The sequence below is a fragment of the Hemitrygon akajei genome, chromosome 23 (assembly GCF_048418815.1).
Source record: "Hemitrygon akajei chromosome 23, sHemAka1.3, whole genome shotgun sequence".
Classification (NCBI taxonomy): Eukaryota; Metazoa; Chordata; class Chondrichthyes; order Myliobatiformes; family Dasyatidae; genus Hemitrygon; species Hemitrygon akajei.
Window position 1 is genome coordinate 33,330,403 of NC_133146.1, and position 16,672 is coordinate 33,347,074.

General features: G+C 40.2%; 1 protein-coding gene and 1 long non-coding RNA gene across 3 annotated transcripts in view; both read right to left on the reverse strand.

Moving 5' to 3' along the window:
* Positions 1–205: 205 nt before the first annotated feature.
* Positions 206–2,106, reverse strand: LOC140715321 (uncharacterized). The gene is made up of 2 exons (XR_012096107.1): positions 1,588–2,106; positions 206–521 (listed from the first exon to the last, which is right to left on the reverse strand). It is a non-coding gene; the product is annotated as an uncharacterized lncRNA (long non-coding RNA).
* A 2,628-nt stretch (positions 2,107–4,734) lies between these two features.
* Positions 4,735–16,672, reverse strand: part of atad1b (ATPase family AAA domain containing 1b) — a 51,840-nt gene continuing 39,902 nt past the window's right edge. For both annotated transcript variants that reach the window (XM_073027360.1, XM_073027359.1), the window contains exons 8-10: positions 12,478–12,528; positions 10,959–11,095; positions 4,735–6,027 (exon numbers count right to left, since the gene is read on the reverse strand). In XM_073027360.1, the coding sequence (XP_072883461.1) occupies positions 5,910–6,027; positions 10,959–11,095; positions 12,478–12,528 (306 nt within the window). In that variant the 3' untranslated portion in view covers positions 4,735–5,909. The remainder of the gene's footprint in view (positions 6,028–10,958; positions 11,096–12,477; positions 12,529–16,672) is intronic.

Genomic DNA, 16,672 nt, shown 5'->3' on the forward strand with positions numbered 1-16,672 from the left:
AGGTGGCGGCATGTTTCTTTTTCAACCAGACATGAATTCAGACTTTTGCATTACAGATGGGGAATGTGGTCAGCTTGATTAAGAAGTTATTATTAGTAACGACAATCTTTAACTCGCAAGGTTTCCATTAACAATGCTTCTGGTTCATGAAGTCTTTGAGTGAATGAATAAAGGGTGAATGAAGTCATTTAAACAAAAAAGAAAATGTATCCAGCTTCACTTTATTTGTGGTATGACTCACAGAAACCACAAGATCCTTTATTTTGGGAAGTGCAACTGTGCTGTTGGTAGCAACTTGGCTGCACCCTTCAAGGACTGATGCGAAGAATTTAAGAGCAAGACAATGCAGATGCTAGAACTCAGAAATAAAAAGCAGGAAACGTGTCCCGTCCTTTCCAGTCCTGAAGAAGTGTCTCAGCCCGAAATGTCGACTGGTTGTCCATCTCCTTGGATGCTGCCTGACCTGCTGAGTTCCTCCAGCATTTTGGGTGTGTGTGCTAGATATTCAGATCGGGCGGCTTCTGTGAAGAATGATAGTGAATGGTACAGGTCACTAAAAGGGTAAAGATGAATAGAGTGAATCTCTTCATAGATACCATCTGCTCCATGTTAAATTCACAGAGGTGTGCTCACCTACTCTATAATCCTACATGTTGGGATTGATACTGAAACCAGGTATAAAAAGCAGAAAAAGTGATCTACCTATGCAAAAACAACAGTCAAGTTTTAATGAGAAGAGAAAAAAAAAGCATAAAATCATGCCGGCAAGATCTTTTGCAATTCATTTTCTATTTTACACAGTTGCTGTCAGATACGCTGTACACATTTCTCAAGGCACTTAAAAAATCTCAACATTTCCAGTTCCTGGACAACGTCTCTATGTGCACAGTTTGCTTATGAGGCACAAAATAGACAAAGTGGAGATAGTTCGGAGACTCCCAGATTTTCCTGAGCATCAATCAATTCAAGTGTATCCATCTGCAACTTTTATGATGCTCTGGCTAAGATCAGAACTCTGCGTGAACTAAAATGATTCATATGGTTGGGAGAGTGTTTATGTGTTCAATTTCAGAGCTAGAAGCCATCCCGAATATCCCTAAAGTTAATTTCCCCCAGACAGAAATTTCCTCAGCATTCTGCAAACTCTATCATCGCATTCAAACAGCCTGAAAGGACAGAGATGATGCGTTTTAGTAAATGTAACGCAAAACAATTGAGAAACAATGAGAAACGGGCAGCCCAAAATCTGCAAAATTTGGCATGACAACACTTTTCGTACTATTGAATTGAATTGCCTTTATCACCTACGTCCTTCAGATACATGAGGAGTAAAAATCTTTACATTACGCCTCCATCTAAATGTGCAATTTATAGTAATTTATAATAAATAGTATGTACAACAGGACACCCAATATAACATAGAAATACAGTTGTGTCAGCATGAATTAATCATTCTGTTGGCTGTCCCGGAGCCTGTTAGTCCTGGCTTTTATGCTGTTATACCGTTTCCCGGATGGTAGCAGCTGGAACATTTAGTGATTGGGGTGACTTGGGTCCCCATTGATCCTTCGGGCCCTTTTTACACACCTGTCTCTGTAAATGTCCGGAATAATGGGAAGTTCACATCTACAGATGCGCTGGGCTGTCTCCGCACAGTCCCACGATTGAGGGAAGTACAGTTCCCATACCAGGCAGTGATGCAGCCAGTCAGGATGCTCTCAATTGTGTCCCTGTAGAAAGTTCTTAGGATTTGGGGGCCCATAACAAACTTCTTCAACCGTCTGGGGTGAAAGAGGCACTGTTGTGCCTTTTCCACCACACAGCCGGTATGTACAGACCACATGAGATCCTTGGTGATGTTTCTGCCGAGGAACTTAAAGCTGTTCACCCTCTCAACCCCGGATCCATTGACGTCAATACGGGTGAGTTTGTCTCCAATTTTGAAATGAGTGTATTACGGCAGCTGATGCGTGCATGTCGTTTTCATTAAAGTAGTATGACGCCGGCTGATTGTCAAATTGGAAATAGTTTCTGAATTCATATTTGTGTTGAAATAACGCAATGTAGGCTGATCGTCACAATACTAAAAAGGTGAATCGCGATGATGTAGCCAACACAATGTTCGACTCATATACAGTAGATAATCGTTTGCATTTAAAAGCAAGTTGAATTACCCACACATAATTACGCCCTTTTAAGGGATGATCAAATTATTTCAGCTTTTGCGTAGTTACAGGATGCTGGTTGAACAAACTGCAGACAAGTCATCTTCCAAGGGCCACGATGTAGAGTGTGCAAGTCTGCAGAGAATAAAACCAGAGAATGTGGGAAAACCTTATCATTCTGGCAGCTACCATAATTCCAGAATTAGTCGAAACAGAATCAAAATCATGTTTATGATCATGGGCATATGTCGTAAAATGTTGTGCAAATACATAAAATCAAATATATATAAAAACAATAAACAGTGCCAAAAAAAAAGAGCAAAATGATAGGGTAACGTTCACTTACTGTTCATAACTCTGATGGCAGAGGGGAAAGCTATACCTTAAAACGTTAAGTGTGTCTAAAGGCTTCTGTACCTCCTCACTGATGCTAGTAATGAGAAAAGGGCATATACTGGATGGCAAGGGTCCTGAACCTTCAAGAAGGCGGCGTCTTCATGATGGATGCTGTATCTAACCTTTGGAAGATGTTCCCAGTGGCGGTGAGACTAGTGCGCAAAATGAAGCTGGCCGAGCCGACGACGCTCAGCAGCTTTTTTTTCCTGATCCTGTGCCTTGGCGCCTCCATCCTAGACGGTGATGCAATTAGTGTTACTATCATCCAAAAATGTCAACTGTATTCTCTATTCAAAGATGGTGCATGCCCTGTTGAGAATTTCTAGTGCATTTTTAAGTTTCAGATTTTGGTAACTTCCCCAGGCAGGGCAGATAATAGTAAGGACAATAAGTCAATGGGGTGGGGGGAGGGGGGGAAGGGGTAAGAGTGGTTAGAGAAAGCATCGGCAAAGCACCATCAGAACATTGCTTCTCCATATACCTCAGTATGTTTCCAAAGGTCACTAAACTCACTGCAGGAGCAGAGCGAAGGTCAGAAATATATTGGTAGTCGTTCCTGAAGTCCTGATACACTACAAGACACCCATGCTGGAGTGAGGTTCATCTGTAAAATTTTAGTTTGTAGTGCACACTGCAGTAGGACAGTAAGAAATTCATAGCAATGTCAAATCATTAACTGCACATTTGGGATATTTTCAGTCACCATATACAGCAACAAGTACGTTGGTCACATCACACAGATCAAAACTGTTATGGTCTGTTTACACCATACAGAATCGGATGGACAAGGAGAGACAACTTACTTTAAATTTTATGCAAATTGAATTGATACTTTATAGAAAGTGCCCGTTTTAACATTTTTCGTCAGGTGGTTCTTCTAAACAAATGCTATATGTATATTTCAGTAAGATCCTTCAACAAAGGCAAATTTCAAAACTGAAAAACTGAGTAAATCTCTGAATTCCATGGACACCTTTTTCTCTGAAAATTCAATCCTTTCTCAGTCACAGTGAAGTATAAGTTTAACATTTAGTATCTCAGCCAAACATTTGGAAAAATGATTATACCCTTTCTTGCAGTACTCACTTCTTCCAGTCAAGCTATTTAAAACAAAGCAAGCCCAAATGGAACTACAAACAAGATAAAATGCTGAGAAGGAAGTCTGTAACTTTGTAGACAAGTCACTAAAAGTATAACATTCATATTGATAGTTAACATTAAGCAAATCCCTGCTTCCAATCACATGCATATACAGGAAAGGACATTTTGTATAGATGCACCAAAGACACTGCTGCTCATTCCATTTTAATGTAGATTTATTATATTTATTAAAATCATAGTTAAAAACTCCAGCTTCCTTTCATCTTCATCTGTGCACTTAAAAGCATTGTAATTAACTATCTGCCATATGGAATTTCAGAGTATACAATACTGACGTTTAATATTCCAAACAACTTGTTTCACCGTCTAGCCTAAGTAACATGTATTTTCTTCTCACATGTATGTATTAATAAGTAATAAATATTAAAACAAAATAATTGTTATATCGTAAATCTGTATTGCATCTAGTTTCTCAATGTGATTTTGACTTATCCCATTGGTTAGTTATGGACACAATGTGCTAACTATGCAGATTATTTTATTTAATACAGTACTTTAAAAAATATCCATTAGCAGTTAGCTTGACACTACTATAGTTCGGGGCATTCTGGAGTTCAAAGTTCAGTGCCAGTACTGTCTGTCAAGAGCTTGTCTGCTCACCCCTTGAACCACACGGGTTTCCTCTAGGTGCTCCTGTTTCCTCTCTCAGTTGAAAGATGTACCAGTTATTAGGTTAAATGGTCATTGTAAATTATTCTGTAATTAGGCTGGTGTTAAAAAGGTAGGTTGCTGGCAGTGCAGGTTGTTGGGCCAGAAGGGCCTGTTTGTGGTGTATCTCTAAATAGTCTTTTAAGCTACATATACACAGAACTAGTTATTTCCTCTACTAGACAGTCAGAAGGGACATGTAAGAGCCAGATTAGAAATGACCAGCAATATAATAAATATTATCACAATTAACAAGACTATTAAAAGAATCCTCAGGATTGAAATATAAGTTTTAAAGCAGACAACTGGATGATTGAATGTGTGAACATGAGATAAAAAACATTAACACTGAAATCAGAGAAAGTTCTACATCTGTAAATGAAACTTTAATTTAACATTGATTAGTAAATGTACTGATGTCAATTTTATTAAACATTGTAATCACATTAATCATGTATTGATATAAAGTCCTCAATTGGATCTACTGTAAATGCATTTATTTCTGTTTTACCTCTACCTTTTTGGTTTTTATTCCCCAAATGCATTATACATAAAACACTTCTTAAAAAGAAATAGGCAGACCATTAACTACCCTTATGTTAAAAGAAGTTCTTGTGAACATCGCCTTTATTCAATTAGCCAAATTATGGACTCAATTTTTCATTAATTTGTTTTAAAAGCTTCAGTTATTTTTCTGTTCAAATGAAGCTTCCAATTTTAAGCCATTCTTCATTAAAATTATTGTGCACTGACCCACACATCTTATAAAGTTCAGAATTTTTTGGTAAGAAACCAAAATTGAATGCATATATTGAATTGTTTAAAATTATTAGCAAAGATAGCAGTCTGTACAATTAACAGCTTACATTCTTCAAAGCAAATAAAAAAGATAAAACATTATAGACTTCAGACATTTATTTACCTTGACCCATAAAATAAAAAATACATTTAAAAAGCATAAGCTGCTTTTATCTTTAATTAACTTAACAATCATGACTAATGTTCAACCAAAAGTCAACCAAAACTGCTCTGAATAGCTTCTTCACATAAATTTCAATCCATTTCTAGGACTCCACAATTAATCCAATTCATCATCAATAATAGCTCTAGGTTGCAGTGAGATCCAGTCAGTCGTCTCACCTGCCTTAAAGATCACTAAAATTTTCTCTGGCATTTGGACTATTCAAGCAGTACTCTTTTCATTTTACATCTTGGACAATGCTACTAATATATTCACAAATGGAACCAACTACAGAAAATCCTATCGTATCTATCGGTACAATCCAGTGAATAAGAATTACACTAAAAGTTTGGTATAAAGTTTTCTTTGAAGATGAACCAGAGGAATTGCTGAGTTCAGTTTACATATTTGATAGGTGGTGTTACATTCACAGAAATGGAATATTTTTTGAGGGAAAAAAATCCCTCTTCTTTCTTCAAATGCAGCTCTTGCAGTGAGCAAGGAGGAGCCGTCATTCAGCAAGTCATTAAGCAAAGATACAGCCCAGATTGACCTTCCAACTGAGCTTGAGGTTATCCTCAGTCTACACTGACGTGCAGCAAGCCATTTGAAACAGTAGCTTCTTTAGACTTCCGCAGCTTTTCTATTGCCTTCTGAAGATCTTGCTGCTTGATGGGTCGAATCTTCTCCATAGCACTATTAAAACAAATAACTTTTTTAAAAATTTGAATGAGCTTTGCAGAATCTGTATCAGACTAAATGTGTAAAATAATAGGATGAGACCAGCTATATTTGAAAGCCAAAATAGAGTTGTCTACCTGGTTATGTTGTGTTCCATTTTGGAAACAAATGTGAAACAGTATAAATAAGTACAGGTAAGTAAGTAAAGTGAAGTCAAGATTATTGTCATTTAACTAGATACATGTATACTAGAAGACAACATTTATTCAAGCCAGAGTATAAAGCACAGTAGTACACATAACACACAATGACTTATGAAAGGATATAATCTACAGATGAATCATGCATAAATAGACTGAAGTGTGTAAATTAAATATTCTAAGGTATAGAACAGATTAACCAGTGACACTTTGAATGTGATGCGGCAAGGAATTCAGAAGCCTAATGGCTTGAGAGAAGAAGCTGTTTCCCATTCTGACTGACCTTAACTTAATGCATCGTAGTCTCCTGCCTGATGGCAGAAAGTCAAAAAGAATGCTAGATGGATTGATGAGATCCTTAATAATACTAAGGGCCCTGCGTATGCAGTGCTCCTGATAAAAATAGTAGAAATGAAGTAATTTTATTGTATTTGTTTATAAGAAATGTACAATAATTATTTGATCTGTCAATCACTAAAAGGATATTAGATGTCTGTGAATGTCTCTTGTATTGTGTTTGCAAGCAGGCGCTACTGACAGAATAAGAGGAACAAAATCAGTGGGAGGAAGTGAAGTTGCTATAGTTTTACTTGCTACCAGCATTGGAAGGGTCAGCTCCTCCACATCCATGACAATTACAATTCTCAACCACATATGATTTCAGCCTGAAGTACCAGCCGGGAAGTAGGAGCATTGATGATGACGCGTTGTCCCAATGCGCGCATGACGGGCTGGACAGGGACGGAGAGTGGGAGAGTGTCCCTGACCCTGGAGTGAAAGCCATGTGCCAGCTTTCCATCATGGTGAAGGCAGAGGAAAGACAAGGGCAGGATCGAGCGGTAGATCATTTGGGAGGTTCTGATGGTGCCATTCCACAAGCTTACTGCAACCTGACTGCTCTGAAGACAAACCAGTTGCCAGAATTGAGTCCTGTGGAAGAGGCAGCTGCTCAGCGACGTGACCCGGGCATTGGCACCGTTTGGTCAGCGGTTGAAAAAGGCCCAAGCAGACAGGACGGAACAGGCTGTGGTGTCTCAATTACTGAGAGAATGGTCCAGACTGGAGTTGAGGAACCAGATTCTATATCGGGTCACGTTGCCTCTGGACTGGCCTCGGTGTTCTCAGCTGGATCTGTCTGAGAAGTATCGGAGGATTGTGTTAAAGCAACTTTATGATGACTCTGGCCATTTGGGGGTTGGCAAGACCTATGGATTGGTCAGAGATCAGTTCTACTGGCCCCGGGTGAAGCCAGAGGTTGAAGAGTACTGCAAGTCGTGCATTCAATGTATACGGAGGAAGACGCTGTTTGCGAGGGCAGCTCCATTGTCCCCCTTGCAGAGTGCAGGGTCACTTGACCTAGTGTGCATGGATTTCCTGCCAATGGAGCCAGATGCCAGCAACATGGTGAATGTCTTGGTCATTACGAATACACCAGATATGCGCAAGCCTTCCCTACCAAGGATCAGAGGGTGTCCACAGTGGCCAAAGTGTTATGGGAGAAATATTTCATTTACTATGGGCTCCCCAGGTGGACACATAGTGATCACGAATGAGATTGAGAGTAGACTCATACATGAACTACTGAGCATGCTTGGAGTCGAGAAGTCGAGGACTACGCCTTATTCCCCGCAAGGTGATTCCCAGCCCAAGAGGTTTAATTGGACCTTGCTATACATGTTTGGAACCTTGGAGATCAGCAAAAAGAACAAGAGGAGTCAACCTATTGAACATCTGGGCCAATGACACAACTGTACACAAAATGAAGCTACTGGGTACTCGCCATATTATCTGATGTTTGGACACGAGGTGAGGTTGCCTGTTGACCTCTGTTTTGGGACTGGTGAGGAAGATCTACCACCGAAGACTTATCTGAAACATGTGTCTGATATGAGAAGGGAGCTGAAAAAGGCTTATGAATTAGCCGGGGTTGCAGCTACCATGCAGAATCAAGGAAATAAGAGGAGGTATGATCAAAAGGTTAGGTTCTCCCAACTTGTGCTGGGAAACCGAGTCCTCAAAGAATTTGGGGCTGCCTGGGAAGCATAAGTTGGCTGACCACTGGGCGGCTACGCCCCATGTGGTAGAGAGTCAGATGCCAAACCTACCGGTTTTCCATGTGTAACCAGAGGATGGGAATGGGCCTGTCAAGATTCTTCATCGGAACTACCTTCTGCCTCTGGGACAAGAGGTGCGTGTTGACCCAGAGCCTGACCTGCTCCCTACACCTAGTAAGAGGATTCCACGGCGATGTGAAGAGACTGAAGGACCAGCAGCGGGAAGGATTAAACCGTTCCCAAACCCTGAGTGGGAGACGGACTTGGAGGATGAAGAAATGGGGGTGTGGTATATGCTGCCTTTTGCCAACTCCCCACTAATTGAAGAAGAGATTCCCAACCCTTCTCATGCTGAGGCAGGAGAAACAGGGGGACTAGCAGTGGGCATGGAAGCTTGTAGCTGGACGATGAAGGGGGGCTGGGCTCTAAAGTAACCGGAGCTGAAGCTGAACTCAGCCAGCAAGCAGAGATTCAAGTTGCAGGAAGGCATGAGTGACAGACCGGGGGAGGCCTTGTCATGTAGACCAGATGTATCCCAAGGAGTGTTTGAAACTGAGGAAGTAGATAATGGGGTAAGGAGTTCTCAAAGAGTCAGAAGACCCCCAGTTAGGCTGGCCAGGGGAACAGAATGCTATGACTGTCCTCCTAGTGAGATATGTCACTACTATTTACAAATGGATTGGAGGTTCTGACATCATAAAATTCCTTTGAAAATGGTGTTATTAATATGGATTGACAAATTATTTCAAAGTCATGAGGACATGACTATCTTGATGGGGAGAGAGTGTAATACCTCGTTTCATTTTTTTACAGTTATGCCTTATGTATTTCATTTATTAGTTCTGTAAGAGCAGTCTGTTCTGTTTTCAGTCTGTTTGGGTTATTGATGAAGATAAGGGATGAGGAGAAATGTGTGCCATCCAAATAAGATGGTAGAGCAGAAGGGAGGTTTCTCTGGTGAGGGACACTAAAGTTGGGCTTGGGGCTTTTGTTCAGCGGAAGATGAAGAGAGAAGACACTGAAGAGAAGAGGTCATAGGTTTCAACCTGGAGGAGACTGTGATTTGACTAAGCCAGGGGCGAGATTGATCGAAGAAAGGTGAATATGATGAAACTTTGAGCTCCAAACTGTGCACATTTGATGCTTTAATTAAAATGAGCCCTTTTCTTTTTGTTTTTCTTTATCTAACCCTTTAATTAAGATTCATAATTATCTTTGAATCGTATGCGGAATACCATCTGTTACTTTGATGCACTAATTTGTTACAGGGTAGCAAGTTACACACATCCACACAAACCGGTTTTGGGGTGGGAGAGCAGTCTCAATCTCACAATTTTGGCGGGACTGGAGAGTACCTTCCCTAGACTTAAGCAGTTAAGGAAACCAAGGGGTTTCACAAAGTTTTGACAACTTTGTTCAGTAAGCCTGCTTGTTAATACAACTATCTACTCATGTGGCAGCAACTCAATGCAAAAAACCTCACAGACATGTTCAAAAAGTTCAGTTGCTGTTCAGACCAAACATCAGAGTGGGGAAGAAATGTGATCTAAGTGACTTTGACTGTGAAATGATTGTTGGTGCCATGCAAAGTGGTTTGTGTATCTCAGAAACTGCTGTTCTGGGATTTTCACACACACCAGTCTCTAGAATTTACAGAGAATGTGTGAAGAACAATAAACATCCAGTGAGCAGCTGTTCTGTGTGCCAAAAACCTTGTTAATGAGAGAGGTCAAAGGAGAATAACCAGACTGGTTCGAGCTGACAGGAAGGGGACAGTAATGCAAATAATCACGCAGTGGTGTGCAGAAGAGCATCTCTGTATGCACATGTTGAACCCTGAAGTGGATGTGCTACAGCAGCAGAACACCATGAACGCATACTCAGTGGCCAGTTCACTGGGGGAGGCGGGAGGGGAAGAGGGTCAAAGACAATTAGAAAGAACAGAAAACAAAACAAGGAAAGAGGCAAAAAGTAGAGAATAAAAAATGAAATATCAGTTTCAAACCCCAAGAATGTCCCAGGGTAACTGACAAGTTATGAAATATACTTATCAAGAAATTACTAAATAAGCTGTCAAGCATTCCAAAAAAACTTAAAAATATGGTTAATTCACTATCTTAAAGACCAGTTTTATTTGCACTGTAGAGCCTGCTGTTTCAATAGTGTGGTTGCAGACACAGCTTGATATTAGAACATAGACCACAGGCCCTTCAATCAACAATACTGTGCCTACACTAATATCAATCCAAGCCTTTCCATCCATTTTTCTATCATAAATGTGCCTTTCTAAGAGAGTCTTAAATGCCCCATTGTATCTGCATCTACCACTACCGTGGCAGTGTTCCACCCATCCACCACTCTCAGTAAAAAAACATACTTCTGGTAACCCCCCCCCCAACCATCCATACCTTCCTCCAATCACTTAATATTATGCTCCCTTGTGTTAGCCATTTCTACCCTGGGAAAAAGTCTGGCTATCCTCTCAATCTATGCCTCTTCTCATCTTGTACACCTTTGTGATATTGTTCATAACTTAAGACTACAGTGCTGACAACCACCTCCATAAACAAAACCTTTTAAAATCCAATCTCTGTTGCCACTTGATTGCGAATCTACATCCAATCAGTCATCACAGTGCAAAAATTGCACCTTAAAGACGCTCCAGGTGTTTTAAAATTTTTTTTTTACAAACCTTTCCTCCTCTTCGGAGCCATTTACATAATCTCGGACACAGAACATGGCTGCATCTCTACAGAGTTCTTTGAGATCACTCCCTGAAAAGCCATGAGTTTCCTTAGCAATTTCACTTAAGTTCACGTAATTGTCCACCTATTAAGAAACAAAGGAATATAGACACTTTAAATTCTAAAAAATGCCTTAATAATCATAATAATGTTAATAAAATACTAGTATGTCAGAGGCAGCCCAATGATAAAAAAGTTGTCATAATGAAGTGCGGCAGAAACCCATCTAAGCTACCAGCCCAAAGCAACCTTACAACCCATACCAAGCATGTTAGAGATTCCAAGTAGATGCTTGAAACTTCTTTACATACAGGGAGAAGAAAGGAACCAACAACAGCCACAATAAAGATTAATACACAAACCAAACCTCAGTAGATTTTATATGAACATAAGTGTTGCAAAGGTCAAGTGTGCAAGCAATCTAAACCAAGTTCACAACATTAAAAAAAAACTGGCAATGATGAACAGGACCATAATATATTCGCAGTATATTAAATCACTGAGGAATGCCAAACAAGTAAAGCATTGAGGAAATATGGTCTTGTGCTATTATGGATCCACTAAAGAAACAATGCACTTTCAAGGCTAGAATACATCATAATATTTAGAGAATGGTATTTAAAGATACAATAACGGGAACTACATGAAGAGAACCTGACAAAGAATGGAGGAAAATCAGACCGCTTTACTCTACATTCCTGTCCATTACCCAACATTGAATTCTCAACTTTAGCTGAATAAATGGACAAAAATAAGCCTATTTTTAGTAAGGCTCAGTTCCGAGCTCCCAGAACCCAGCACAGTGTGGAAACAGATCAGTGAGAAACAGCAATGTACATACCAATGCCTGGTATTCAATGACATCATGAATTACCATTTAACAGCATCAGAAACAGGCATCCATGTTAATAAAATATACAACAGCAAAGCTTTGTTTTGTATTGAGTTTGCACTTATATCAAATACTGGCCCCACTTTAAAAAAAACAGAAACCTTATTTGTTTTTAGTTTTAAAAGGAAAAACCTGCAACAGCTATGAAAATAGCAAATTTGTGAGTAGTGTGAAGATACTGATTATTATATCTAATCTGATACATTATCTCAGAAACAAAACTTCAAGCCAAATTTGGCAATCCAACATTTGGACACCAGGGTAGTATAGTGATTAGCTCGATGCTATTATAGCTTGGGGCATTTCAGAGTTGAATTCCAGCACCGTTCTGTGAGGAGTCTCTACGTCCTCACTGTAGAATGTGTGGGTTTTCCCCGGATGCTCCGCTTTCCTCTCACAAATCCAAAGATGTATTGGCAGTTTCAACAGTCATTGTAAATTGCCCGTGATTAGGTTAGGGTTAATCAGGAATATGGGGTTGCTGGGGCATCATGGCTTGAAGGGCTGTATCACTAAATTAGAAATAAAATTAAAACATAATTCAATTGTAATTTCTTTTCATACAAGTCAGGTACCTTTTCATTTAGTAGAATTAAAGCCAGGATTAATTCTCGCTGCTTGATATTCTGTAAAACAAAGATAAAATTTAGAGTATTTATCAATATATGACAGAAGGTACTACTAAAATACTGAAATCATGCAAACCAAAGTAGCTGCTTGACTCAATCCATCATGTGGGCATTCCACCACGTACTTCAAGCATAAGTCTACTGGGAATACAATGGTTACAGTAATGGACGAGAAATCTAGAGATCTAGATCCAATGATCTAAAGATACCATTTTCAACTGCACCTCAGTAAATGAAGAATTTTAAATAACTGTTGTTAATAAAACATAACTGCTCTGAAAATCACGGAAGGAAGGAAACCTGTTATCCTTGCATATATGTGACCAGACTCTTGAGAAATATGGTTAATGGCACTTGAGCAATTAAAGTCAATTGATGCTGATTTCTCAACAATGCCTAGTTCTCAAAGCGTGATGTTTTACTTTACCATCACTTAATAGTTTTTATTCTTAAGTACAGCCTAATGACCTTTTGCAGTTCCATGCCATCTTTCACCACACCTAGTCAACATCCTATGCCCTAGTTATTTTTTGATGAAAGATCTTGGCCTGAAACATTGACTGCTTAATTCCCCTCCATAGATGCTGCATGACCTGCTGACTTCCTCTATCATTTTGTGTTCTGCACTACTGTGTCTTGTCGTTTTCTTAATTTAAATGTTATAAAGTTCATATTATCGCTACACTACATAGCTTTCACACTACTGGTTTAACCACATCTTCTGTGAGTCCCTCACTAACCTTAACATAATCTGCTATCAGTCCTTATCGTTCGATAAGTGATAAAAATGCAAACAATGTGCTTTGAAATAATTTTCCTTTGCTGTAACGGGACATGGGAGATTGTTGAATTTAGTGCAGACTTTTATTAAGAATCTTGAAGCTTTCAAGCAAAACTGCTTCTTCTGTTTATGTGCCTTACCTAGGTGACACATTCAATCTTTACAATAATTGACACAAACATATCCAATTGAGTTTCAGCATTTAAATTATTAACATGTGACTACAGCTTTTTAAAAAAAAAATTATGCTTATGTAAGATTTCTAAAAGCTGTTGCATGTCAATTTTTAAGGAGAAACTACATATATAATAACATATGTCCTTGCAAACCAAGCATGTGGCATAGGAAACCAAATTGACATCAGAATTATTTCATTGATCCACACCAATTCGAATATTTACAAAGTATTAGATTCATCGAGTCCAAGTTCAAATTTATTGTCATCTGATTGTACATATATACAACCAAATGAAACAATGTTCCTCCAGACCGGCGCACCCACATTATATCATATGCAGTACATAAACCAAAATATTAAAGTAGTGGCAGGGTATTCATTAGTCTCACGGCCTGAGGGAAGAAGCTGCTACCCAATCTGGTAGTCCTAGTCCTGATGCTTCTGTTTCTCCTTTCTGACGGTAGTGGGTTAAAGAGATTGTGGGATGGGTAGTGAGTCCTCAACAATGCTTTGCTCCCTTTTCCTGCAACATTCCCAGTAAATGTCACAAATGGGGAAGGGGGAGGGGTGGGGAAGAGGGCAACACAATGATCCTCTCAGCGAATTTACTATCCTCCATAGGGTCTTGTGATCCAATGCCTTGCAGCTTCCATACCACACAATGGTGCAGCCGGACAGGACACTCTTGATGGTGCTCATATAGAAAGCTGTTAAGAATGGGAAAGGAGAGCCTTGCACACCTCAATCTCCTCAGAAAGTGTAGATGCTGCTGTACCTTCTTGACTAGTGAGGAGCTGTTGTGGGTCCAGGTTAGATCATCTGTTATGTACACCCCAAGGAACATTCTGCTCTTCACTCTCTCCGCCACAGAGCAATTGAGATGCAATGGAGAGTGATCGACCTGTGCCTTCCTGAAGTCCAGAATCATCTCTTTTGTCTTGTCCACATTGAGACTCAGGTTGTTGTTCTCACACCATTTGACAAGCCTATCTACATGCTGACTCATCACTGCTGCCAACTTGGACTGACTGAGGTCTTTCAATCAAGAAGTCCAAGATCCAGTTACAGAGAGAGGTGTTAAATCCCAACAAGGCCAGTTTACTGACCAGCCTCTGAGGGATGATGGTGTTAAATGCCAAGCTGAAGTCAATTAACACCCTGACTCATGAGGCATTGTTTTCTAGGTGGGACAGGACAGAGTGGAGGGTTGAGGCAATGGCATCATCAGTGGACCCATTTGAAAGATAGGTGAACTGTAAAGGATCCAATGTAGCTGAAAGGTGGGATTTTATACGACGCATTACCAGTTACTCAAAGCACTTCATGATTGTTGTGTGTGTGTGTTGCTTGGACTTCCAGCACCTGCAGATTTTTTCTTGCTCATGATTGTTTGGTGGTAAACAATTGTTTAGACCAGTTACTGTAGCTCTCTTGGGCACTAGAATGATGGTGGCTTCCTTGAACCCTGTAGGAAAAGTGAACTGTTTCAGAGAGATATTAAAGATGTCCATTAAGGCCTCTGTTAGCTGAGCCGCACCGTCCCTCAGCACCTGACCAGGGATGTGATCTGGTTCTGCAGCTTTGCACGGGTTTACCCTGGCTAGGGTTCCCCTCAATTTGGCTGCGCCCAGACTGTGCCTGTTCCTCAGGAAGAGAAGGTGCTTTCCTTGATGTCCTATCATTCAATTGATCAAATCATGTACAAAGAGCATTCAGCCTATCAAGGGAGGCAAAGGCTGTCGTTGATGTGCAGGGCGGACTTGTAATTGGTTATGAATTGTATACCTTATCACGTGGCTTGTGTCCCTGGCATCATAAAGGATTTTCTGTGCGTACTCACACCTTGCCTTCCTGATGATGTGAGAGCACGGCTCTTGCTGACTTTAGAGTTGTCCTGTCCCCCGATCTGAAGGAAGCATCCCAATCCCTGGTTCCTGGTTTGCCCTGGCAGTGTAGTATTTAATCCCAGTAACGTCCTCAATGCACTTTCCAATGTAGCCAGTCACCAATCTCGCAGACTCATGTCAAGAGTCGGAGTTATACAGATTGGAACCAGGAACTTCAACACAACTCTTATCCATGAACACCAAAGTGCCAACCTAATCTAGTCCCCTTTGTCTTGCTCAGCCAATAAAGTACCTTATAAAAGTATTCAGCCCCCAACTCTTTGTTCACATATATGAGTATTACAACTAGGGATTTTGACAAAATTTAACTAAGAATTTTTATTTGTGGATCACATGCTCCTTTTTTCACAATAGACCCCAAAAAAAGGGAAAATTGTGAAGTTTGAAAAACTAAAAATTCAAAAACTGAAAAATCAGCAGTTGAAAAGTATACATTCCCCTTTGCTCAATACTTAGTTAAACCACCTCTCACAGCTATTACAGCAGTAGTCTTTTTGGACAAGTCTCAATTAGCTTTGCACAGTGTGATTTGCCTATTCCTCCAGGTTAGTTGGGAAGCGGCAGTGGACAGCAATCTTGCCAGAGGTGTTAGATTGAATTAAAATCAGAACTCTGACTGGGCCACACAAGGGCGTCAATTTTCATAATTTGAAACCACTCCATGGTTGTTCTGGCAGTCTTTGCCCTGCTGAAAGGTGAACTTCCCCCCGGTTTAAGCTTTTTGGTAGCGGCCAGCACGTATTTTTTTTAATCCAGGATCTCTCTGCATTTAGCAGCATTGAATTTCCCCATCAATCCTGACCAGATTTCCAGTCCCTGCTGCTGGAAAGCATCCCCACAGCATGATGCCACCGTCACCATACTTTACAGTAGGGACTGTGTTACCAGGCTGATGCACAGTATTACATCTATACTACATGTAACACTTGGTGTTGAGGCCAAGAAGTTCCAGTTTAGTTTCATCCGACCACAAGACTCTCTTCCACATCTTTACAGCACCTTCTAAATGATGCTTTGCAAAGCCTTTACGAGCAAAATATGCTTTTTTTTTTTTAAAGCCACTCTTCCATAAATACCCATTTTGTGCAAGGCCTTAGAGATGTGGAGCCATGAACTTCATCTCCAGTTGCAGCAACTGATTTCTGCAGCTCACCTAGAGTGACTGTTGGCATCATAGTAGCTTCTCTTACAAGTGCCATTCTTCTCCAGTGACTATGTTTAGAGGGGCGCCCTGACCTAGGCAGTGTGGCTGTGGTTTCATATATTTTCCACAAT